Here is a 26,876-nt window from a genome sequence, read left to right on the forward strand (position 1 = left end):
TTTATTCATTTAATCCATTAATCCACAGTTTTGGGGATTTCTGCGCTTGAGCTGAGCGAGTTGAACTTGCTAACACCGGCCAAATGAACCGCTTTAAAACGCGGCAAATAACTCATTTAAACGCATCTTATATATACATATGAGATTCATCAATATATCCACAACACTTATGGAACAACTTACATCTGCACAACAAAACAAATGAACGTGAACTTGAATTAAATGATGCGCTAGTCAGAATAATGGTCATTTGCGTTGCGTAACTCGCGTTGTGAATGCAGTTTCCGTAAGAAACACGCTAACAGGCAATGCGATATTCTTTCACGGAAAATTAATAAATCTCTTAAGCATGAAGAATTCAGAATAACTACTAAAAAGAAGCTAATATTATTATTTCAGGAGCTCTGGATTTTCACAAGTACAGTAGGCCTTGTGTACATTACGTACATTTATACAGTCTGTTTACATTAGAACATGCTAATTCATTTCTAAATGTTTGATTTTACAGTTTGATTATTGTTTGTCCATTTTTCATGCCATAATCAAAAAAAAGATATAATTTCCGTTGACTAAAATGATTGAATATAACAAAAAAATATTTACCATTTTTGTCAAATGTCTAAAACTGACAAACGAAAAACACAGCAGTTGATAAAGCAAGAGAAACTGTGGCCTAATCACACTGTAAACTAAAAACATAAAATGAGCAATTATGGGGATAAAATATACTTTATTAAACATGAAATAATATGTACAAGGTTCATTTCAGAAGTCATACGTAACAGTACCTTCCCGTGACAACGGATAGCGATCGGCAAACACACAACTAATGTTGAATTCGTAAAACTATGACAACCCAACCAGACAACATACTGTATCCAATTCCACACATTATAACAGGTAAACAACTTTGATAAACATCCATCCAGACTAGAGGGATCCTGAACTGTGTGAGTGTGACGGACTGAACAGCATCTTTCCCTTGTTTACGGACATGATGTCATGACGCAAAGAGGAAGCCATAAGACAGTGATTTTTGCGCCACGGTTCACAATACAAATCATTTTTATAGGCTTCCCATAGTGAATCGGGGCAAGGTCGGGGCACTGTTTAAGTACTCAATCAATAATGGCAATTCATTCATTTTTAACCAAAACAATCTTACATAGTGCAGCTTTAAAATAAAGTAGCAAAGTAGTTGAGTAGTTCTTACTTTATTTACTTGTTTATAGTCAAAACAAGTGGAAAACAAATCTGCCAGTGCTTTAGTAATCCAAAGTATTCAGATTACATTACTGTCCTTGAGTAATCTAACAGAATGTTACAAATTACATTTTAAAACATGTATTCTGTAATCTGTAGTGGAATACTTTTTAAAAGTAACGCTCCCAACCCTGTGAATGACTTAAAAGAAAACCAATGCACAGAGCAAGAAGTGGGTGGCTTACCATGAACATGGCTCTGAAGTTGCTGATGTCAGTGAAGAGTTCTTCCACGGAGGTCTTCTTGGAGTCAATGGCGAAATACTCCAGCATGTTGAGGTAGAGAGTCACCATGTTACTGTGCATAATCACCAGCTTCTGGTACTGATCTCTCGCTTGTGTAGAGAAACTGTGAAAAATCATTGTCAAGGATTTCAAACAGGAGAGTCTAAGTACTGAAATGTGAACATCAGAGAGAGAGAGAGAGATCCAAAGGTAAATCAAGATCATATATGCCACATACACACTACACCACACACACGACTATACATTAAGCAGTGGGCCTACCGCCTGTGTACCCAAGCAGAAATCAAGATTCATCAGACCATGTTAAGTTTTTCCAGTCTTTAACTGTCCAGTTTGGGTGAGACTGTGCCCACTTCAATCTGTTTTCTGTTCTGGGCTGACAGAAGTGGAACCCAACGTTGTCTTCTGCTGTTGTAGCCCATTCGCCTTAAGGTTTGACAGTGTGCATTCAGAGATTATATTTTTCTCATCACAATTGTACTCAGTGGTAATTGGAGTTACTGTAGACTTTGTCAGTTTGAACCAGTCTGGCCGTTCTCCGTTGATCTCTCTCATCACAAGACATTTCCATCCACAGATCTGCCACTCACTGGATGTTTTTTGTTTTTGGCAGCATTCGGAGTAAATTCTAGAGACTGTTGTGTGTGAAAATCCCAGAAATACTCAAACCAGCACCAAAAATCATGCCACGCTCCAAATCAACAAGATCACATTTTTTTCTCGATTTTAAAATATGCAACCTATGTTCTGGGTCAAGTTTTTTTTAAATGAGTCAACTTTCACTTTGGGAAATGATTAATGTTACTTGAATTGGTGCTATTTTAGTGCATATCTTGTGGAAGGCTTTGTTTGGAAAACATTTATAACGCATTACACTGTTACATATTGCTTTGTTTTCTTTCTTAGAAATAAATAAATGCATTTTGACAGGAGAAGTATAATTAGTCAAATTGCAACACTTTCAAATTCAGCAATAAATTACAATTAACTAAGAATAATAAAAAAACAAATGTAATCGACTGACAGCACTTCTAAATACAAACAAATGTTTGACGTGTTGGCGTTTGTTGGGACGGGGTTCTCTCAAACAGGTTAATGACATATCGAGTTTTAAATCACAAAAAAACGCCCTCCCTTCCCTAAACCTAAACAACAGTCTGATAAAAAGCAAATGTGAGAATTAACATGAAATAGCTGAAGCATCCGCAAAATTTTGTGGTGATCCTGTGACACTTTCAGCTCAGGACTCGTACCATTAGGCGCTTTGCATCGCAAGCTCAACAACGCTTCATCAGTTACGCTATTGCACAATTTCATCACGTGTGAAACAAGCTTGTAAATGAAATTGGTTATGCAATGCAAGGGTTAAAATCTATTGCCTTAAGAATAAAGCACTATATTAAAAGTGTTTATTTGCCATAAGATAACATTGTGTGCGGAAGAGAGCAAAAAGTATGTTTATGATTTGATAATCTGTAGTTTTACTCGACTTATGTACAAGTAAATATAAGTAATTGTTGTTGAAGCTTCAAGTGTTCATTTCACAAGGAAACTGTCGCAATATTTAATGAACCATGTAAAAAATCATTTAGCAAAAATGTAGGTATAACGTGATTCTATGAGAGCAGATTAAAACAGCTACTGAAGTTATTCCTACAGTGATGCCAATTTAATTTGGACACTGGCAGCTCATCTGAGGTTTAGTGTCAAAAGTACCACAAACACATGTCTGTTGACATCATTAACCAAGTATTGCTATCCGTTCATACACACATGACACTACTCTTCTTTAGCTACAGAAACAGGTTTCTTCACCCTCTTAAAGAATTAAAAACACATCTAAAGCTCATTTTAATTACAGCTAATAACTGCAAGCGCTGTATAAATGACTGCTCTTCATCCAATTAAAACTGTGCCCGTTTACAGTATAAGCCAATGCAAACATGCAATTTATTGGAATGTATGCACACAGGCCCTTTATTTACCAATAAAGATAATTACAGATGGTTAAAGTGTACTTGCTGTGAAAGTAGGAAGGTGATGTAAACCATAATTTATGCTCCGCACTGAATGTGTTCACTTTTAATGATAGCATATGGGCTGAAGATCTGAACAGCCAATGTGTTCATGCCACACAGAGAAGTGCCCAGAAGTTCATTCAGACTAAAAGGAAAATAGGATTTGACACTTTCTGAAGAAAATATGAGTAATGCTTGCCTGTGCAAAACTCACTGTCACATTGCTAGGTTCTTCTAAAAGTCAAAAAAGGTCATCCTCATATCTCTACAATATTGTAGTTCCTAGATCTGTCTTGGGTCCCCTTTTAATGCAAGACAAAGGAACGTTTGTGCCCGTTTTAAAATAGACCAAGCAAAAAGCACCAGTCTGATTGCTTAGAAAGGTAATCTCACAGCTCTCCCCAACAACCCGCATTATTTGAGGAACATTCCTGTCCGTTGCACTGATGATGTGACTTTCAATTTGCACAACACATGCACATACCATCATACACTAAAAATAAGCATGTGTGCAAAGAGAAAAATAACATGTTTGGAACACTGAAAAAGGATATCAAAGTTTTCCTCTCGGAATGGAGAACGAATTGTAACCATCGGCATATATGACAGAAAAAGCACCGATCATCATTAGCAAAAAATTTAAATAAATAATATAAACGATAATGAATAGAAAAAGACAAGGAAGTGTGTGTGTGTGTGTGTGGGGGGTGAGTGCTCTGTCACTCTTACACACACATTCTGACATGAAAGTGAAATCGTGGCTGTGAGGTCAGAAATTATTGCACAAAGATGTCAAGCCATTCTCCAAATATCATAACTAATATTCTGACTTTGATGTTCTGACTTTGATGAACACCAACCACAAAACCGCTATGCGCATGTGTTTTACAACTTTGGATCGTTGTTCAAAAAGGTTTAAGGTGGCTGGAGACTACCACAACTTTATAAAATAATGATAAATAAATAAATAAAAATAAAATCTGTCAATGATGCAAAACGTTTAAGACATGTACAAATGAGCAATATAAATTACATATCACACTTTGTGCGTTTCAATATTTGAGCAAATAAAAGTGTCATCACACATCACTGTTGCACAACACTATTGTGTTTTTTCATCATGAATATATCTAGAAGTTTCTGTACACACGGCCCCTAGAGTCTATGAAAGAAAATGGTAACATTACAATAAATGGCACAAAAATAAAGAATAATGAATGTATTAATGTTACCATAAATTGCATAGGCATAACAATGAGGGCATATCTGCAATCTGTCCAAGTTGGCATCTACCTAATTTGGCTAGCTTCTGTTAAGTGAGGGATGAATTTGGGCCAAAATACCATAGAGTTTGAGTGGATGAAAGGCCTTTGACATGAAATAAAAATATGGGAAGCATATTTATTTTGAAGTCCTAAATATGCAAAATTATATGATTGGTCACATTACCCCGCCAGCCATCCACTGACTATTCAATCGCATTTGAGATTGGAAGGACATCCTCTAACCCTATACATCTCAGGTCCTGCCTGACTTATTCATGATAAAGACATTGGAAGGGAGGGCAGACAGGCTGGACAGTCATGTTTGTTTGGCCCGCCTGTGAAGTCTTTAGAGAGTTCTTCCTCCTCCATATGCACACAAATCTGCTTTATGTGTCCCCTCTGCTGTCTTTTATACTGCAAGTTCATTCACGCCCTCCAAACACACCTGCTTCAGCTCTCAGATTAGGGAAAGAATGGAACGCAGGGGATGTGCTCACCTAATGAAAGGACAGACGGTATGTGTGTGTGTGAGTGTTTGATAAGACTTTATTAACTTCTGGTTTCTGGAGCTAAGAGCGAGGAGGACAGAGATGATCTGTGTAGTGTGGAGGTGAACAGTGTTAACGGTGGCAGAGAAAAGAGAGAGGAAGGTGGACTGTAGATTTTTGTCCTAAATGACTGAGAGCCAAGCTAAATTTAGAGGGAGACAGTTTGATGGGTGACCCTTGAGTACAGGCTCTGTGCAGAGGGATAAAAAGCATCGATTTTCTCCTATATACCAGAGCTTGTTAGACACTTTCATACTGTACACACACACACACACACACACACACACACACAACTAATAAAAGTCACACAGACACATTAATAAAAACACTGCACCATAACAGATACACACAAACAGATCCTTATGCAGCCTTCGGATTGTTTATGTATTTCTGTACAGTGTGATGCAAATGGATAAATGATATATATGTGATAATATATAGGTAAAGCAGAAAACAATGAACCCTTAAAGACATAGCACAGCAGAATCGCAAAGTTTGGTTAAAGCGAATAATATGTAATATTAATAAAAACGTACAAATGTAAAAATCTTAAAATATCAGCAGATAAATTTTTTTTTTTCAGTAAAAACTACATATAACAATATCAGCTGTTTTAAATATAGTTTTTACAAAAAATAAATAAAAAATGCTTATTAACTAAAGATAGACCGATATATTGGCCAGGCTGATTGATCGTCTGAAATGTTTTAAACATCTGATTTGTTGTTGTTTAAAATTATTATGTTGGGGGGATAAATAAAAAGCTTGAAATTAATTATTTTTATATACTTCACTATATAGTATAGATTATAGTATATAATACATTTAAAAAAAAAAAAAAAGGTTAAATTTTGCAACCCTACGTTTGCACCGCAAAACAACACATGCATAGAAATCATCATTTAATAACCATTTGGTTCCTAAAAACACTTTTGTTTTTTCCCCCTCCATTAATATCAATGCTTTGGTCGCTGAGGGATAAATAAGCTCACACAATGTATTCCTCGTACACAGGCAACATCTACTCTCAGGGTGAAAAACACCATTACAAATTCTTAATTATAGTTGCGCCTCTGCCTACCTAGATGGCTCACAAAGGCTTTGAGACAAAGTCGATGCAGTCATAAAACCTCTGGAAATTAGGCGAGAGGAGCCGCTAATGTTGCTACAGCATTAATTGTAAAAAAACACACTTGAATATACGGGTCTAGAGAAACAAAAGCAAAACAAGCAGGAGGGGTGCCAGCAAAAGACCTGCATGAAATAAAGAAACATTAAAACAGCTTGGGTGAGAGAAGTGAGGGGTGTAGGGTCGAAGGCAGTCCAGTACGCTCCACTGTGTGGCTGGTGAGAAAGATAATAACCTCCCTTGGTACAGTCCAGCCAGGCCAGCATGAAGGGTAGAGCAGCTGGGTCAGACCCAGAACAGGCATCTACCTCAGGCATTCACTGGATCTGGAGCGTCACAAACACACAACCAAAGTAGAATTTGATCATCAGAAAGAATAGTGTAGATTTTGAGCATACATGCTAGAAGACATGCATTCAGGCAAATTAAGCCTTCAAAAATGAAGTAAACAAATTGGAGGAATAAATAAAATAAAAACTAAGACACACAGCGACGCTCAGCTGTCTATAAAATCACCAAATAGAAGGTGCATTGAGGATTACGTAGGTACATGTTTGGATCAACTTGAGTCCATTTTGTTAGCGCCCCTGTTATGTCCCCTGGCAAAGGGCCTGGCCTTTGTTGGCATCCAGACGTTTGCAATTTGTAGAGTAAGCAACATCCCAACAACAGGAAAATCTTTTAAGTGGAATGACAGACAGTAGGGAAAAGAACGAACAAGCCGAGGAACTGAGGAGCAGAGAGGAGAGTGCACAAATCCATTATCGAACTGTCTTCAGGATTACACACAGCCCAGTGAAATTCTATGTAAATAATTAATTTACACACAGTCTCATAAACTCTGATTAGTGTATGTGAATGCATGTGTGTGTTTGTGGCAAACCAAAGTGCAAGAGAATGTGTTTCCACCATGTGTTAGAGAACAGAACACCAAATAAAATGGGAGAAAAATCAATTTTAAAAATAAGGGCACAACAAAATTTGTGTGTACTGTATCTAAAAGGATATTGCCATCTTGCTGTGGAACAGGTCCTGCTGGTCGTCTGTGGAGCTGAAAGTGTCCAGATCCTTCTCCAATTGCAGCAGGTGTTTCTCCATCTGTTTCAGACACTTCTCAAGGTTTTCTGCTGATACTATACACACACACACACACACACACACACACACACACACACACACAATTTAAACAATGCACCAAAATGCTTTACTTACAACAGATGCAAATAAATTTTTCAAACAGGCAACAATTGCTAAAAATAACATTCCTGATCTTAAAATCGATGGAGGGGGTGCAATGGCAGAAAAAAAACAATTAAAGTCTCCGTATACACAAGTCAGGCATATGGGGTATAATTTGAAAGCTTAGAATCAGAACATTTCCGAGATAACCTTCAGGTCACTTCTGAATTTGTGTTACTTAAAATAACAAAATACTGACTAAAATAATAAAAAATCAAGTTGAAAATTAGCACCCCCTAGAGGTAATGGGGTACATATATACATATATATATATATATATAAAAAGTCCTTCACATAGCACCTAAATGGACAAGTCAAATATCAAATGAAAGCTCTCATTCTCAGGAATACTGTACATTTTATTTTTATACATACATTAAATTGTTTACTTGTCTGTGAGCTTGCTTGGCTGAATACTCCAATGAGATATCTTAGATGTCCAGAACAAAATAACACATCCAGAAGTAAAAGAATGCAAAACAAATCATCCAAAAATATGTTTTCGACTATTGATGATAAAATGTTATATATCAATCGTCGCAAAGGGGAGGATCTCAGCTTTATAATGACACATTGCTCGAGCTTGTAGTCCACTCAGAGGCCGTGATATTCAATTAAACATCAACGGTGATGCTTGAACTGATAATTAGACTGAATGTCTATGGATGAAAACGAAAGGGCTCAAATGTGTTAGAGTGCCACCTACATTTCAGATCTGTACATTTTGATGGAATGTGATGAAGTATATATATTTTTCTAGTGCTTTCTGCCATCTAGTGTAGTAGATGTAACAGATCCAGATTAACGCTTACAAAGTTAGAAACAAAAACTGTTTGTAATAAGATTATAAATGCATAAGAACTTATAAAAGATGTCATATGCATCATACTAGCTACTGATATGTTCTGTTTTTAGCTAATGAATTCATTATGGCAAAAGTGAAGGGGCTATAAAGCAAGAATTTGAAATCAGGCAATAAGGGCTTAATAAATATTTTACTATGCCAAACAAGTACATTACCAGTCACTAACTTTTGTAATTATTAGTCATGAATTACTGTAATTACTGTTACCATAATTTTAAAATACCACATAGTTTTTAGTACGGGAACCAAACTTTGTCAAGACTACCAAAAGTGTGTGTGTGTGTGTGTATGTGTAATATAATATATATATATATATATATATATATATATATATATATATATATATATATATATATATATATATATATATATATATATATATATATATATATATATATATACACATACACACACACACACACTACTGTGCAAGCCACATAAGATGTTTCACAAAAACATTTGTCTTAAGATGGTTATTTATATCGTCAGCTTTAGTGTGTCAATAGGAAATATAAATGTTAGACTCCCAAACATTACTTTTGCAAATAAATAAGATTAGAATAGAAGAACAGGGAGCCCTGCAACATACATCATGGCCCTCACAGAACATCGTGTCAGTCTGGGATTACATAAAAAGACAGAAGCAACTGAGACAGCCATTTGATGCCGAACCAGCTTACAGTATATGCTCTCACACATCAACATTCGGCAGTTCATGCATGTAAACAGAATAGATTTAGCCTAAAAACACAGTAAAGTATTAATGTTGCATATGTGAGTAGACCAGTTGTATTGATGTTTAGTTGAAAAACAATACGTTGGTTTCATAACTTTTGACCACCAAGTTGTATTGAGAAGTTATGAGTGACATCTAATTCATAAAAATGACTAGTCATTCTCACATTAGATATATTTAGATAAAATTTCACATAAATGTTGAGATATATATATATATATATATATTGTTTTTCTAAGAACAATTGTATATTAATTAACTTATTTTCGTCAGTTAACATAAAACTATCAGTCTTTTTACATGTATGAACAGCACTAATTACTTATAATATAGTTTTAGATGGAAAAAAAATCGGGTTATAAATGATTTATAAGCTTGAATTGACCCACGATTGCAAAAGGTGTATGCAGATTCTGATCACAATAAGAGGGTTAATAAGGTTATATCAGTTTCCGTTTGTTCTTTCACCAACATTATGATGGCTCAAAACTCACCGGTTTTCTTCTACACTACTTTCAACACTCCGGATGTTTAATCTGTTTTAAATTGGGATAGGTGTTATCCATCAGCTGCTTTCATTAACATATTTGTAATAGTATTGATTGGTTGTGCAGAGTAAGTCTGACAGGTTTCTTTTTAATGCTCCAGCACTTTAAAGGATAAATAAAAAGCTGAGCTGTAACATCTCTTATTATTATAATACTGTTACTGCTGCATTTTGTACATTTGAAGCTTGTCTAAGTGTGTACATTTTTGTAGCCAAACACATGTACACCTGACTGCCACAGTAATTTTGTGCAGTGTGGAGAGGATACAATTCTCACAACAATAGATCAATATCAAATTACTGTTTCTCACTCTCTTACACACATCACTGGATACTCATTCAGGGTGAGTATTGAGGTTACTTTGCATTTTGTTCCCCTTAAACATATTATTTGTACAATTAATAACACCCCTATCTCTCACGCACACACACGCACACGCACACACACACACGTAAGAAAATGCAGTGTTTTGAGCTGTATTTGGTTAATTATTACTGCAAGTAAAACATGGCCTGTACATTTTACCCCTGGTTCCTCATGCATGCTGGTAGTTTGATGAGGTAACTATGTGACTTTAATAAGAGACTCAGTTTTGATTAAGCAGAGGCTGTTTGGAGGAGACAATCCCATTCCATGCAAAGTGTTAGCTTAATGTGTTGGGACACGTTGACTGAGCCTCATGGGCAGAGATTTGCCTTTAATATACTCAGCTTAGGAGGATATTATTTATTGCATTTTTATGAGGAATTGTGTAAACGTTAAACTACTTAAATGGTAATCTGTTTAGGTCTGATTTGTCCCCTTTTTACTCCTTAATTAATTTAACAATTTAATGTGCATAAGTAATACTATGGTATTTCTCATATATCTAAATAGGTGTTGAAAACAGATATTTTGCAGCAAAAAGCCAGATCAGAATGCATGTAGACATAAACAGAGAGCCAAAGATAAATAGAAAGAAATTAACTATTTTGAGAACAAGATAAAGAAACCTGACTTTAGGCACCAACCCCATCTCTAGCTCCCTCTAATGGAGACAAAGTGGAGAGAGCGAGAGAGAGATAGTGGTTAATGTCTCTATCTGGTCTCATTGGACAGTGCCAGGAGAGGTTGGCGCTGCCACTCTGAGTGCCACCCAAGAGTCCAGTGGCTACACATGCCAACATACTTGTACACATGGACCAACAGGATCGTACTACACTGTCAATCTGAATATCTGTGCTGTAGGGTATATCTATGCAGACTCAAAGTAAAATCAAACACCAGTTATTACTTTCACAAACATTTTACAAATAGGCTGCTTTAAGATTTTAGTAATTTACACTGTGAAACACACACACACACACACACACACACACACACCAAACAGCAATACATTTCAATTGTAGTTGAGGTCTAAAGCTCTTGAGAAGTGATTGCAGAGTAAGCTCTCTCTCTCTGCTTTTGTGAGTGTGTGTGTATGTATTTGTGTGTGTGTGTGTGTGTGTGTGTGTGTGTGTGTGTGTGCGCGCGCACAATATGGGCATTCAGAGCGCTACTTGAGAACAGCATGTATATTTTAATAGAGCGTTCTTTAGTGATTTGTAAGCTCTTGAGAGAAAAGAAGAATGTGTGTGTAGGACGTCATTCATTCAGTCACAAAATAGAGTGCTGTATCTAAGTTAGTGTAATTTTGTTTATGATTCATCAGTGTTGTTTCTGCGTAGGACAAAGACAAATGAGCCCATTAGATAATAGGGATTTATGGTAGAAGAGATGTGTGAGTGTTTGTGTGTGTGCTCACAAGAAAAGAAACTAGAAGTACATTGGTATAACTGGTCAAATACACAAGACACACTGGCAGTTTTTCAAAATCTACTACACTGCCTTGAAATTAAGTTTTCAAAGAAAGATATAATGAAGTCAAAAGGCAACAGAAATAAAAATAAAAATAAAAAAAGGACAGCATAATGAGGATATTTTGCACTAAATGTTTAGGTGTCAAACACAGAAGGTGCTGTGGATCATATTGTATTTGTTAGATTTCTAATAATTTTTCACCCCCTTGCGAGTCTCTGAAAGCCCATTGAATCACTTGTAGGAAAAATATGAAAATTGGCACACAGGCAGAGGTGGGTATGAAAAGCACCAAGACAAAATTTGGGGTCTCTAGGACAAACTGCACTCACCTAAAGGATTATTAGGAACACCATACTAATACTGTGTTTGACCCCCTTTCGCCTTCAGAACTGCCTTAATTCTACGTGGCATTGATTCAACAAGGTGCTGAAAGCATTCTTTAGAAATCTTGGCCCATATTGATAGGATAGCATCTTGCAGTTGATGGAGATTTGTGGGATGCACATCCAGGGCACGAAGCTCCCGTTCCACCACATCCCAAAGATGCTCTATTGGGTTGAGATCTGGTGACTGTGGGGGCCATTTTAGTACAGTGAACTCATTGTCATGTTCAAGAAACCAATTTGAAATGATTCAAGCTTTGTGACATGGTGCATTATTCTGCTGGAAGTAGCCATCAGAGGATGGGTACATGGTGGCCATAAAGGGATGGACATGGTCAGAAACAATGCTCAGGTAGGCCGTGGCATTTAAACGATGCTCAATTGGCACTAAGGGGCCTAAAGTGTGCCAAGAAAACATCCCCCACACCATTACACCACCACCACCAGCCTGCACAGTGGTAACAAGGCATGATGGATCCATGTTCTCCTTCTGTTCATGCCAAAGTCTGACTCTACCATCTGAATGTCTCAACAGAAATCGAGACTCATCAGACCAGGCAACATTTTTCCAGTCTTCAACTGTCCAATTTTGGTGAGCTCTTGCAAATTGTAGCTCTTTTTCCTATTTGTAGTGGAGATGAGTGGTACCCGGTGGGGTCTTCTGCTGTTGTAGCCCATCCGCCTCAAGGTTGTGCGTGTTGTGGCTTCACAAATGCTTTGCTGCATACCTCGGTTGTAACGAGAGGTTATTTCAGGCAAAGTTGCTCTTCTATCAGCTTGAATCAGTCGGCCCATTCTCCTCTGACCTCTAGCATCAACAAGGCATTTTCAGCCCACAGGACTGCCGCATACTGGATGTTTTTCCCTTTTCACACCATTCTTTGTAAACCCTAGAAATGGTTGTGCGTGAAAATCCCAGTAACTGAGCAGATTGTGAAATACTCAGACCGGCCCGTCTGGCACCAACAACCATGCCACGCTCAAAATTGCTTAAATCACCTTTCTTTCCCATTCTGACATTCAGTTTGGAGTTCAGGAGATTGTCTTGACCAGGACCACACCCCTAAATGCATTGAAGCAACTGCCATGTGATTGGTTGATTAGATAATTGCATTAATGAGAAATTGAACAGGTGTTCCTAATAATCCTTTAGGTGAGTGTATATACCACCACCAGTTAAAAAAATATATACAATGGCAGCCGAAAGTTTGGAATAATGGACAGATTTTGCTCTTATGGAACGAAATTGGTACTTTATTTCACCAAAGTGGCATTCAACTGATCACAATGTATAGTCAGGACATTTATGACGCGAAAAAATACTATAAAAAAAAACAAATTCAGAACTTCTTAAACTACTTCAAAGAGTTCTCATCAAAAAATCCTCCATGTGCAGCAATGACAGCTTTGCAGATCCTTGGCATTCTAGCTGACCGTTTTACCAGTTACTCATGTGACCTTTCACCCCACGCTTCCTGTAGCACTTGACATAGATGTGACTGTCTTGTCGGGCACTTCTCACACACCTTACAGTCTAGCTGATCCCACAAAAGCTCAATGGGGTTAAGATCCATAACACTCTTTTCCAACAATCTGTGTTTCGTTGCCCACTCGAACCTTTTCTTTTTGTTATTCTGTTTCAAAACATAAGTCCTGCACCCCTGAGTCTTCTCTTTACTGTTGTACATGAAACTGGTGTTGAGCGGGTAGAATTCAACGAAGCTGTCAGCGGCGGACATGTGATGTACTTATCTTCTTATTTAGTTGTACATCTGGTCTTCCACATCTCTTTCTGTCATTGTTAGAGCCAGTTGTCTTTGAAGACTGTAGTGTACACCTCTGTATGAAAATCTTCAGTTTTTTGGCAATTTCAAGCATTGTATAGCCTTCATTCCTCAAAACAATGATTGACTGATGAGTTTCTAGAGAAAGCTGTTTTGTTTTTTTTTACCATTTTTGACCTAATATTGACCTTAAGACATGCCAGTCTATTGCATACTGTGGCAACTCAAAAACAAACACAAAGACATATATTTATGTATTTATTTTTTTGTCAAATGTATGTCTACATATATATTGTCTGACTGTCCTCCTGATGATTCAGTGGACCCCTTAACACCCTCCACCCATAACAGTGGCCAACATCTTGGATTATGACGTTTACATTTTAAGCTTTTCATGTCCTCAGACTTTGTCTGATTTGCTCAAACAATGGCTCAAAATAATCTCCAGGCCACTCCGCAGAGACCAAAGAGCATTTAGATTTGTGCTACCGTTAAGGTAACGAAGTCATCGTAAAACAGGAAGTGAGGATATTTCGCGGCAACGCTTTTTCCTATCAAAGCGAAACACTGCATGCTTAATTAAGACCGTGATCTGATAGTATATGCAAAGTTTGGTGACAACACCACCTATGGGTGAAGAATACAAAATTTAAATAAAAAAGGCTACTTGCAACCTTATCTTTTGAACCACATGTCCTACAATCATGTCTATGGTTTCTGTTGGTCATGAGCATTTCTGCAAAACCAGATTTCCCCCATATCTGCCATTTTGAATTTTAATAAAGAGTGATATAACTTTTGAATGCCTTGTTGGATTTAAAAGAACATTGGTTTGCTTCCTCGACATCATGTCCTGATGACACCTGAGGAGTTTGGTGAAAGCGGCACCTACAGTTCAAAAGATAACTAATCAATAGTTTTGTGTGCTGACTCTAAACTTGCCATGTCTTTGCTATTACTTAGACATGTCAACTGAGCGGCGCAGTGTAAATGTCTAGGCTACAGTTCCAAAGATCAAGGGATTGACACCCACCTAGGCAAGTCAGAGTTCAATTTCTGTTTTCCAGAAGCCCTTTTTGTTGTGCTAACTGAATGGTTGCAATCATGGTAAATGCTGTGCTTTGCTGTGCTTACTCACAGCATGTCCCTTCAGTGTCTGTCACCATGTGGCCACATGATGCAGTGGATTGTGAATAAAGCTGAAATGCAGAAAGTTACCCAACTTTGGGTGACTCATTTACCAGTGTGCCTTTGCAATGTACATCATAGCCATAGCACTCTGTTGTTCCAATGGGACCTATAGGTCAAATAGGCTTGTAGGCAAGTTAGGTGCTTGGCCCCATATTTGCAGCATGCAGCTATATTTTCAATTTTGTTTCTGAAGGTCTAAACATCAGAACACAGATTTTAAATATTACGATAGAACAATACAAATTCAAAATATGCATGTGAATTTGACACATATTTTTCGGATTTCATTTATATTGTTAGGTATTTCTTTATATTACAAAATACACAAATCATCTGTGTTAGTAAATCATCGATATTTCATCTTGCACATTCATTCTTATGTCCGATTTGCTGATGGTTTTAATTAGGTCCGTAATTGACCCTTCACTAAGCCCTGCCCCTTTGGTTGTGTTTGCTCGCTTTGACAAACTTTGCAGAACTTCCAATAGGAATGAATTGGAGATTGCAGTGAACTGCTTTTTTTGGCAAACTATTCTCATAAACTCAATTGGTAATATTTTTATATGGGGTGAAATGAAGTGTAACATTTTAAAGCATTTATATGATGTCTTCTGTCAAATAAATAGTTAAATTACACAGTAATTTGACTGAAAACTGTGGACAAACGATTATCAAAGTCACTTAAAAAGTGAATAGTGTCATTTAATAGTGACTACACACTTAATGACGTTATTAAAAGTGGACAGAACTGCCCATAACGTCTCAGAACACACTCACTATGATGCTGCAAACTCTTTATTTACTAGAGCCTGCAAAAGACCGGAATCAATTCATAAATTAATGTTAAGTTATAAGGTTTAATTTGCCTTGGAGCAAATCTAGGTGTCCATGCTGACGTTAAACATGTTCATTTGGGAATGAGGGCTGTTAAAATATTTTTGAAATAGATTAAAACACTACGTGTCACCTCTCTAGGTACCTCGTGTCACTATTAAAAGTGACCAGATTACAACATCATTTATATAAAAAAATTGTCAGGTAAATGGCGCACAGCAACAGTTATACAGGATTGGTTAGAAACGTTTCTAAGACTGAGCTAAGGGTCAATTGACCGATACATATTGGTGGCCGATCAATCAGTGCTCCCTATTTCGATGCCTCAAAATGCTGCCGTCACAGTCTTCATGTTCTTGCATCCTGGAAGTCGTTTTGGAATGAGATTGTGTGCGCCAAAAAAAACAAAAAAACAAAAGAGATTCTTGATAACAGTCAGCTGGTGCTCTAAAGAAAAACATGCGCATACACAACTAAATATACACACATGCGTGTACCGTCCATTAGTATAAACTGAAGGAAATCACACTAGACAGAACCAAAATAAGAGACAAAACCATAACAATTATTGATGGGCACAAGCTAATTCTAAATGAACGTATCTCTAGTGCCCAGAGGAAAAAAAAAAACACTTGCATATCCACCAGAACTATAGGACAGAATAATGGAAGTAATATCTGTAAAACAATCAGAGGCTGCTTCCAGAGGGGAGGGCAGGGACACACATTCATGCTGTGGTGGGGATATGTTACCCATAATGCCACTTCAGCTTTGATGAAGGGCACAAGAGCAGGCGGCACAAATTAAATGGGAAATGGGAGGCAAAGAGATGGACAGAGAGAAAGAAGGGAAACTAATAAAAAGCTGCAGACAAACCTAATGTGTGAAGGAGAAAGTGGCCATGAAAAAAAAGAAATCGACATCTCTGCACATCTAAAAAAATCCAATAGAATTTGGGTTTCTGTTAGTAGCAGAGTTGACAATGGAATTTTAATGCAGTGAAATGCTCTCATTCATTCTTCCATCCACAAAAAACCCAGTATTATGAAGTTATTTTAAATTTGGAGGGAAACTTTATGTGGCCAAGCATATTTTGGAATGATGAAAATGAGCGCTGCATTTATAATACGTTCAGCATGTTCTGGACACCAAACTAAACTTGAGCATGTCTGTTAACTATAAGCACAAGAAGGAATTTGTGTTTTTAAGCACATAACTGCTTTTTAAAACAATATTAATAGATTCATGCATGCACAGAGTATGTGAGTATGTGTAATAAACTAGAGAAAACAGATCTGCATACATAAGTCATACTAGGATTTCAATTGTATTTTGATTAGTCGTTCAGCCCTAAATATGACATTAACATATGTAGCCATTTAGCCTAAATATAGAGCACTTGCAGCACAATTACTTTAAAGTTGTTCTCTCGCTCTCAACTGACACGGCCCAGATCATCGCCAGCTTTTCGAGGACTGACTGTAAAGCAGAATTTGTCAGAAGTCAGAGAGACACAGTTTTGATCCAGGCTGATATAATATGTGTTGAGGAAGATCTAAGAGTGCTTCAAAGGAAGAAATCTTAAGTTATATTATTATATTTGAAAGATATCCAATCCACATTTATGAAGACGGTATATGATTTAAGTTTTAGCACTATATTCCTTGTTGTCATTAGACATGAGTTAAAAGTTATTTTGAACCGTTGAGGAGACAGAGGGTGAATGAAAGTGCAAGCACTTAATATCACAAGCATGTGTGCATCTCCTGACACCCTGTTTTAGAGCGCCAATTAAACAAGAATTAAGAAATAAATGATCAATCTTCATTTGAAAACAAAAACGTGAATAAAAAACAAATACATAAATGGTCAAATAAATATACACATTAAAATGTGTTTATTTAATAGATCCCATTATAATCAATGAAGCGGTCTATACTGGAAGTGGCCCATGTGACGCAGACAGTACACGGAAGTCCCGTTCCATTTTGCACTGCACGCACAGACGCTAAACTTGCCAACAAGACAAAAAAACGTGTCCGCTCTAGCTACGGCACGGTGTCATGTCGTGTCAACGAACGTCCCCGGTGTAGATAGGGTGTCAGCCAGCGGTACTGGCACAAAATGACAAAACGAACTGTGATTTGTCATTTACAGTACATGCCTCAGACGGCTCCTTCACATGCAAATTAGTCATTCTCTGCACTGTCACAGCCTGCTAAACTAATAGGCCAAATGGGAAAATGCTACAGCTACGGCGATATATCGGGTGACCAATAGTCTTTGAACAGTTTCTGAAAGACATATAGACAGGGGGCCATTCTAGCCTGGTCCGTTTTAAAGGATAGTTCCCACAAAAAAAAAAAAAAAAAATGAAGATTTTTAGAAGGTAGAGCTCTGTTAGGCCCTTATAATAAAAGCTCACGGGTGCCAGCTCTTTGACGGTCCAAAAGTTATATTTATGCAGCAATAAAGTAATCCACATGACTCCTGTTGATCAATTAATTACTTCTGAAGCAAATCGATACGTTTGTGTAACAAATCATTCGATAATTAAAACGTTATTAACTTTCAAAAAGCACTTCCAGCCTTCACGCGATAATTCGGAAGAGGCACTTATTTATAACAGATGAACGAACATCACGTGAGAGTTCGGCCATTTTAAACAGCCCTGGATGGAATTTAAAGTAAATACAAATAATAATAATTATTGATTTGCTTCTGAAGACATTCATTGATCGACAGGCGTCATGTGGATTACTTTACAGCTGCCTAAATATGACTTTTGGACCAAAGTGCTGGCACCGTATGCTTCTGTTATAAGGACCTGACGGAGCTCTATCTTCTAAAAATCTTCATTTATGTTCTGCTGAAAAAGTGAGAATTTTCATTTTTGGTGAACTATTCCTTTAAGCCACCATCCAGCATACACACACATTTTCTCTCTAATAGTCTTTGCTTGTACAATTATTTGTACCCGCACCCCTCCCAAAAAAAATCTCTCTCTCCCGTTCTCTGGAAGCATTAGGTAATGCAATGAGTCAGACTGGTCACCCAGTTGTGACTTGGCCTCTAGGGCTGCCAAGGGCAATAAGACCTCCTGCTTCTCTTTGTCTGGCAAACATGCACATATAGACTCCCTGACTATATCATCTTCGATTGGCAAGAGAGAGACTCTGTTTTATTTGTATGCAGCTCAGCTGTAAACACTTTGGCAATATGAATGTAAAAATATTTGTCATGACTTAAAACTGAGAGAGCGAGAGAGAGAGCAAGAGAGGGAGAGAGAGAGATTATCTCTGTGCCCAGTGTTGCTGATAAGAAATATTAGAACATGAAGCACTAAGACCATCAGCACTATAGAAGACGACACAGAGAAACTGAGGTGCAGAATTAAAACATGTACAATGTGATGTCTCACGTTTCAGACTGTGTTTGGGTATGCGTGTGGTTAATACTGAATGAGTCAGATATTTGTCTTCTCGGAGGCAAGGAACTGGCTCGGTGCTAGTGGCTATGGATTTAAGACTTACGTGTATCTCATTTTGATAGGTTTGTGTACAGTATCTGGGCGTTCTACACTTTCTGTCAGGCTTTGGTTGAGCCAACTGGAAAATGAGCCGTGGAGAAATGAGATAGTTTGGCACATGGTAGGTGATTCAGAGAGTAAGTGAAGTGCCCTTGATATTCAATAGTGGAATGAAAAAAAAAAATAATCACACAGAGGAGAAAAATAGACAGAGAGAGACAGACAGAGATGCAAAATAAGGACATGTGTGAAAGGAGAGAGAGAACGTGTGGCTAAATAAAGCTGTAGAAAAGTCTGATAAAATTCAACAATATTTTTGATTCAATTAGAGTGGAGAGATGCGGAAGCACCACAGAGATGTTCTGATGCTCACGCACACAGCATAAGTGAGTTCAGAGTACTGGGTGAGACATTGAGCACCTTTAGTCGGTCAGTTTGGGAGGCCAGCTAAGACCTGCAAACACCTTGGAATAAAACTAGAAGAGAAACAAAAGCTAAATGTGAAAAGATGTCCAGTACCTCGACTGGCCCGGTCCACATGATGTAGATCGTCCACAAACTTCAGCACTTCAGGGTATTTCTCCTCACAGATGTCTGCCAGGAAGTGCAGTAGAGTGGTCTTCTGATCTGCTGATTTAGTATCCTTGAGCTGAAAACCAAAGATGTAGACAGGAGAGAGGACAAGAGAAAATAATTTGTTAGTTAATTACTGTGATATAAAAATTAAATCAGAACAGCAACAATTAAATAAATAGCTTGTCCAAAGCTGGAAATCACATGACCACTGTAAGTGCATGCATTTGTGTATGGCCTTACTATATACACTGAAATATAGTGCGGCAAAAGTGTGGGAGTTTTTGATGGTTGCATTTTGACTTATTAAAAAAAAAAAAGAAAATGCAGATTCCCAGCTGAAGCTGCCACAGCGGTTGTGTAATGTATAAATGGAATGAATAATAAGCATTCCAATTCACATATTATCCAGCCAAAACATTATTCATAATAATAAAAGAAACCACATAATGCTGAAAAAAGTGTAATAGCAAAGGGTGATGGGACCAAAATCGTATATCACCTTATGAGCAAATATATATATATATCTCTATAGTAAAAGTTTTCTGGTAAATAAAAAACAAATGGGTTTAAATTCATATAAAATAACCATATTGTACTGACTATTTTTGGAAACTCCAGTCAGTGAATTAAGAACATATTCAATTAAAACTACTTTATCTTATATTATTTTCCTTTGGAAATGGAGAGTAAAAAAAAAATTAAAAAGAAATTTTGTTTGTTTTTTTTAAACCAACCTTAACAAACTGCTAGATTACACATTATGCCACATTTCAATCAAATATGTTGTTAACCATTATTATTATTATAAACTTTCCTCAAGAAACTCAAGATCTTATTTAAGCAATGCAACACAGGAAATACATAAGTGAAAAATAAATAAATATATTATATATATATAAAAAACACTTCTTGCAAAAAAATACATAAACAAAAAATGCAAAAATAATATTCTTTTGCATGCTTCATTTTGAGGTGGTAAAACAGATTGCTTGTAATAAGAGTGATTATCATCGTGCGAAATTAGCAGTTTGCAGATTAGTCTACACCTTCCTGCTCTGTGCCGGCTTTTGTAAATCCACACCACAGATGTCACACCTGTTTAATAAGTCATTTGTATAGCACTGTTCACAACACACATTGTTTCAATGCAGCTTAACAGAAAATGAAACTGTAATATCTATAAAGTCTTCGAGTCATGATTGTGTAGTTTTATTATGTATGATTTCAAACGGTGTATACAAATAAATAAATAAAGCTTCTCTTCATTTTCTAGACCGGTTTGGGAGTCGTCTCATTCTATGGAGATGTCTTTCTTCATTTGGGGTATTCCTGGGTCAAAACTGATTGAGTAGTGTGTGTGATCTCACTTTGTGCTCTCCTGTCTATGGAGCAAAAATATCGGGAAGCCTGCTGAACTTGCACGCACTTGCTTGCTCCAGAGATCGTGTGCACCACACTCACAATGTGAAACATTCGTGTGTCAGATGAGAAGAAGATTTTGAGCTTTTAAAGTGCCAAATGCAAGATAAAAGTCATTGAATTTGTTTAGTTGGGAAGAGGCACAAAAATAATAAATAAATGCTGGAAAAACCTTTACCATGTTTCCCACTGATAGGTAAGCCCACGCTGCACACATGGATATTTACATATTCAAAAATGCACAATATAGCAAAATCTTAAATCAATTGTTTTTTTATATATCCTTGCAACGATATATAGTGTATCGCCCATCATATCGCCCAGCCCAACTGTCTAACGCTTTCTTACTATACACTCAAAGGTATGGCCCATCCCATCACAAGCAAGTGCGTAAATTGTAGTGCATAGCATAATCGTATGTATTGGGACGCATCATATGAGTACACTTTGCTCTATTAACCCACAATGCATCTGTATTAGCATCCTCCACAAGCATTCCAAACCATGAAATATATTATTGAAAATAAATAAATAAAAAAGAATATTTAGTTTTCCCATGTGTATATGAAAGAAACGGAGAGAATTATGACTGAAGTCATCAGCACCAGCCTTCTTCACGTCTGACAAGTTAATTTGATAGTACACAGAAATTGTGGCTGGACTAGAAAAGCAAGATGCTTTCAATGTCAGTCATGATTATCATCGTAGCACAATGATACAGGCCTTTGTAAAAGCCTAGGCAAAACACATTTGATTAACATGGATAGTGAAAACATTATTAAGCTCTGCTGGGTGGTGTGGTCTGCTGATTCAGATGCCTTATTAATTTGAAAGGGGAGGACGATGAAGTGAAAAAGGACTTCCAAATGGGGCTTAGAAAATGAGATATGAAATTGAAGAAATCGACTTTCCATCTAGTTTATTTTCATCCTCTCCTTTCTCTCAATCTCTTTTAAATGTGTCTTCTGACAGAGTCTTTGTGTTGGATATGCACTCAGGGTTCAATTGGATAATTGCAGTGTCAGAACATTTGGAAACCATGTGAAGCATCAGACTGATGGCCGCAGATGAAAATAAGTTTTGTTGCACAGGGGTTCTCAAATATATCATTTGCGATAGGACCGATTTCTTCTAAACTAACTTGTGCTTATTTCAAAAGAGAAAGCATGACCGAGGAATAAAAAAATTATAATATCAAATCTGATTTTGGAGTCATTGATGTCTGTGAAAGAGCTTGAATATCGGTTCTCAATCGCAAAACGTTTCAAGATAAAAACCACATTCATGGAGGCTGATGAAGAGCATGCTTATGACATACTGAACCGTCCTCTGCTGATGAGATCAAACAGTGCTGTGTAAGTCATTTCATCGTCCTGGTGGCGTAGTGGCTAAAGCACAGGGCTGTTAATCAGATGGTCACTGGTTCTAACCCCACAGCCACCACCATTGTGTCCTTGAGCAAGGCACTTAACTCCAGGTTGCTCCGGGGGGATTGTCCCTGTAATAATTTGCACTGTAAGTCGCTTTGGATAAAAGCGTCTGCCAAATGCATAAATGTAAATGTGAAATGTCATTTACGCAAAAGGAAGAACTTTCAAATCCTTTGACAACTAAACATGCTCCATAAAGCCACTGCAAGCCAAACAAAGCCACTGACAGGTTAAACTCAGAATTAAACAAACAAACAAACAAAGGATCCGATCAAGAGAGGCAGAGAAAGAGAGAACATCGGGACAGGCCCTCAGGCGAAGAACTTGAAAGGCAGAAAACGACACACTTTCTTTGTTACTCCTGCCCATTGGGGACTGTATCCCTACATGTGGATGAAGAGATGTAGTGTCTCTTTCAGCAGTAAAGATGAAACACTCCATTAGTTCAGATGCATGGATATTAGGACAGGCGTGAAGATGACTAAGTGTCGATATGTAACATAAATGAGCCAGAGATGTATGGAGAAGGTGATAATATAAATGTATAATAAAACAACTGGTGATCTTGTTTACTTCAGTTTCTCCAACACAATAGTGATTCAATTAACTGATTGGGCTTCTGAATTCAACAGCATCACAGAAATGGCAAAACAAGTCCATCATTTGCAGGTGAAGGCTGCTCTGGATAAGGCACTGCTGCATGTTGAGATCAAAGAACATGGAATACGGCCAAACATGTATGTCTTTCTTTCAGAAGCAGAATGAGAAAGCTATCTAAATGACTTGCACACTAACTAGTCTTCTTAAGCCATACCATTTCTTTGTCTGAGCAACAATCGTTTTAAATTCTTTTTTTTTTTAATACAGTAAACCTTACTCTAATTATCACTACTCCTGTTTGGTGCTAAAACTTTCAGAATGGCCATCACTCCATTAGTTCGCTCTCGCGCTCTCTCTCTCTCTCTCTCTATATATATATATAGATAGATAGATAGCGCAAGTAATAGCTAAGTATATGTCTTTGACATAAATGTTACATGTAAACAGGTGTTGCTTATATGCCTTATTTTTGCTTATAACTTCACGAACAATATAACAAAATCAGGAGGTGGTGATTATCTTAAAAATGAGCCCACACACACACACACAAGTCTTGGAAGTCATCCAAATATGGGCAGAGAGGATCGTTCACTTTTATTGTATAATGCCACCAGGAGATGGCATAAATGACAGACTCAATGATGGCTCAAATCTCTTAGGCTGAGAATCTCTGAATTTATTATATACTATATTATAATAATAATAATAATAATAATAATAATAATAATTTAAGTTTAATCTTGGGTATGCCACTAAAACAATGAATCTTTAAGGCCAATTCAAACTCCCCCAACTTACACAACACTTCCAACATTCTAAAGTTGTCTGTAGTATTTAGAATGTTGAGAAATTGTCGTGCTCACACGGATCCAACAATAACCAGCAAACTTGTATTTTTGCGAATCATTGTTTGCCTTTGAAGATGACTGTCAAGGAAGAGGTTGCAAACGAAGACAAACGTGTGCGCTTCAATTACATTACTGCGTTTATAAAAAAAAAAGTTTTCTGGGAACGTCATTCCGAAAGACAGCAATCCGGGGCAGATTTTTTATTTTTACACATGAGGTTTGTCCAAAAATGTCAGCAAAGTTAATATTTTATTACAAATATAAGTTAATATTATTGCAGATGTGGATCTAGTTAAGCATTTAGACACCGTTTGAGAAATAAATGATCTGTGTTTTTCATGCGAGTGTACAGCGCTTCAGCACAAATTAATCTCTGTCCATGTCTTACCTACTTGTACATATTTCCTCATGTGTGTCTTCCACAAAAACTGCTGAACCCATATAATTGTGTTCTTTTATTTCGAAGGGAACGGAGAGTTCGAACACGTTTGCAACAAAAATGTTATTAATCGAGACTGACTCATTTTCTCCTGGAGTAATTTTCTATGAGTTGACAAGGACTCTTACATCACTGTCATGGCAACGTTTTTTCCTGAAGTCAGATTACTTCATAATTTGTCAGAAAATCATATCAGACTGCTCAAACATTCAAAGACCTGACAAAAGCCGATTGAACATGTTGAATCAGTGAAAACAGATGCAAACGAACGGCAACAGGGTGAACACACTAATCTGGCAAAAACATTGGGGCAGTGTGAACTGGCCTTTAAAAACACCCACAGTGTTTAAAGGGCTACATCCTGAATGTAAATGTGTTCACATACAGTCTGTCTTCTTTTATCAAGTCTTCTAAGAGACATGATGAACATGGAAGAATTTTATTATCAGAGAGAGAGAGAGAGAGAGAGAGAGAGAGAGAGAGAGAGAGAGAGATTACTGTGAAGCACTCACGGATTATAAAAATACAATATGCAACAACATCCAATGAAATTGAATACCTAATTAATTATAATCAGTTCTGGGAAAAATGGAACAGTCTGAATAAACACAGGCAGGACAGAAAAACAGAGAATTCTCCAGAAAATCTCACACCTGACCAGAAACACATGCACACGAGTCAGTTGGCATCTACAATAAAAAAATAACCAAAAGACCATCAGATTAGCAGAGATGAATCGACAGATGCGATTAATAAACTAAAACCCAGAAAGGCATGTGGTTTAGCCAACATTAGAACAGAAATGCTGCAGTACTGCAGGAGAACTTGTTAAAACGCTTCAATCTGAAACTGCAAACTGGCTACTTTCCTGACACCTGGAGTATGGGCTTCATACACACATTATATAAGCGTGTCAACAAATCCAATCCTAATAAATAGAGGCATTTGTGTGAACGGTAATCTGGGGAAGACTTTCTGCTGTATGCCCGGATACAGGCCTTCCCATCCCAAGCACAATGTCTTGAGTAAGAGTCAGATTGGAATCCTACCAAACCACCGCACCACGCTACACACGATAGTCAACCAGCACGTCCATCAAAACACCCCATAGAATCCCTGCATGCAGAATTCTGTAGAAACATTCTAAGAGTTCAGAGAAGAACACCTACTAATGCATACAGAACAAGGCAGATGCCCCCTAATTATACATATTTAAAAAAGATCCCCTAACACACTGCAACATGAAACCCTTAAAACACGATAGTTGAAGCCTAAAACGAGACCCCTGTGCCAGCTGGCTCTGAAACTCACAAACCCACTAACCACTAAGAAGCACCAGTTTCAGACCAGCACTGCTGAACAAAACCAAATCACAATAAAACAAATCTTAAAAGAAAGCACAAATTCATATTTGGACCATTGGAAAAAAGAAAGTAAAAACCAAAGCAAACTGGAATGTTATCGGGCCCTAAACAGAACATATAATCTGAAGAATATCTCCACACTGTAAGAGACCCAAAACGGGGACGGACCCAAACCAAATACCGACTCAGTGATCACAGGTCATAGAAAAAGGCAGACACCAACAAACATGAACAAGTCTGTGCTCACTGAGACACGCCTTCTCCTTCACTGGTTTTCCAGTTCAGCACACAGTAATCCAGTTCAGCAGAAACATATGCAGGTGTTACTGGTGGAGGACAATCAAGCATCAGTTGCAGCTAAATTAATTTTTGAGCTGCACCTCCTCAGAAACCAATCACCGTGTAATAAGGTAAAAGGGAAAGGAGGTGGCGGCGAGAACCGGCTTGACAATATAAATAATATTTAAATTATAAACTTAACCAAAAAGACAAACACACACAAAAGGTGTCAGGCAGCTGCCCGTATCTCTCTCTCTCTCGCACTGCCGTCTCCGGTCGCCCATTATCCCTCTCTGAGTCTTGATTGGCCTGATTAGGGGACGGGTGTGCAGCATCACGACCAGGCCCTCCGCCCTCCCACACGCTGCCTTAATGTCCTTCAGTCACAGTATTTTCTTTTTGTTTATAATGTCTTGTTAAATGCATATTATAGTTTTTATTTAATTGTATTAATTACCCGGCATTTTATTATAATTCTATTTTTATTGCTATTTGTTACCATTTT

At 37.3% G+C, this 26,876-nt stretch overlaps 1 protein-coding gene across 1 annotated transcript in view; it reads right to left on the reverse strand.

Moving 5' to 3' along the window:
- Positions 1–26,876, reverse strand: part of diaph3 (diaphanous-related formin 3) — a 427,644-nt gene that overhangs the window by 134,977 nt on the left and 265,791 nt on the right. Inside the window, exons 22-24 of the mRNA XM_052101613.1 lie at positions 19,936–20,065; positions 7,476–7,601; positions 1,449–1,612 (exon numbers count right to left, since the gene is read on the reverse strand). Of these exons, the coding sequence (XP_051957573.1) occupies positions 1,449–1,612; positions 7,476–7,601; positions 19,936–20,065 (420 nt within the window). The remainder of the gene's footprint in view (positions 1–1,448; positions 1,613–7,475; positions 7,602–19,935; positions 20,066–26,876) is intronic.

The sequence above is a fragment of the Xyrauchen texanus genome, chromosome 32 (assembly GCF_025860055.1).
Source record: "Xyrauchen texanus isolate HMW12.3.18 chromosome 32, RBS_HiC_50CHRs, whole genome shotgun sequence".
Taxonomy (NCBI): Eukaryota; Metazoa; Chordata; class Actinopteri; order Cypriniformes; family Catostomidae; genus Xyrauchen; species Xyrauchen texanus.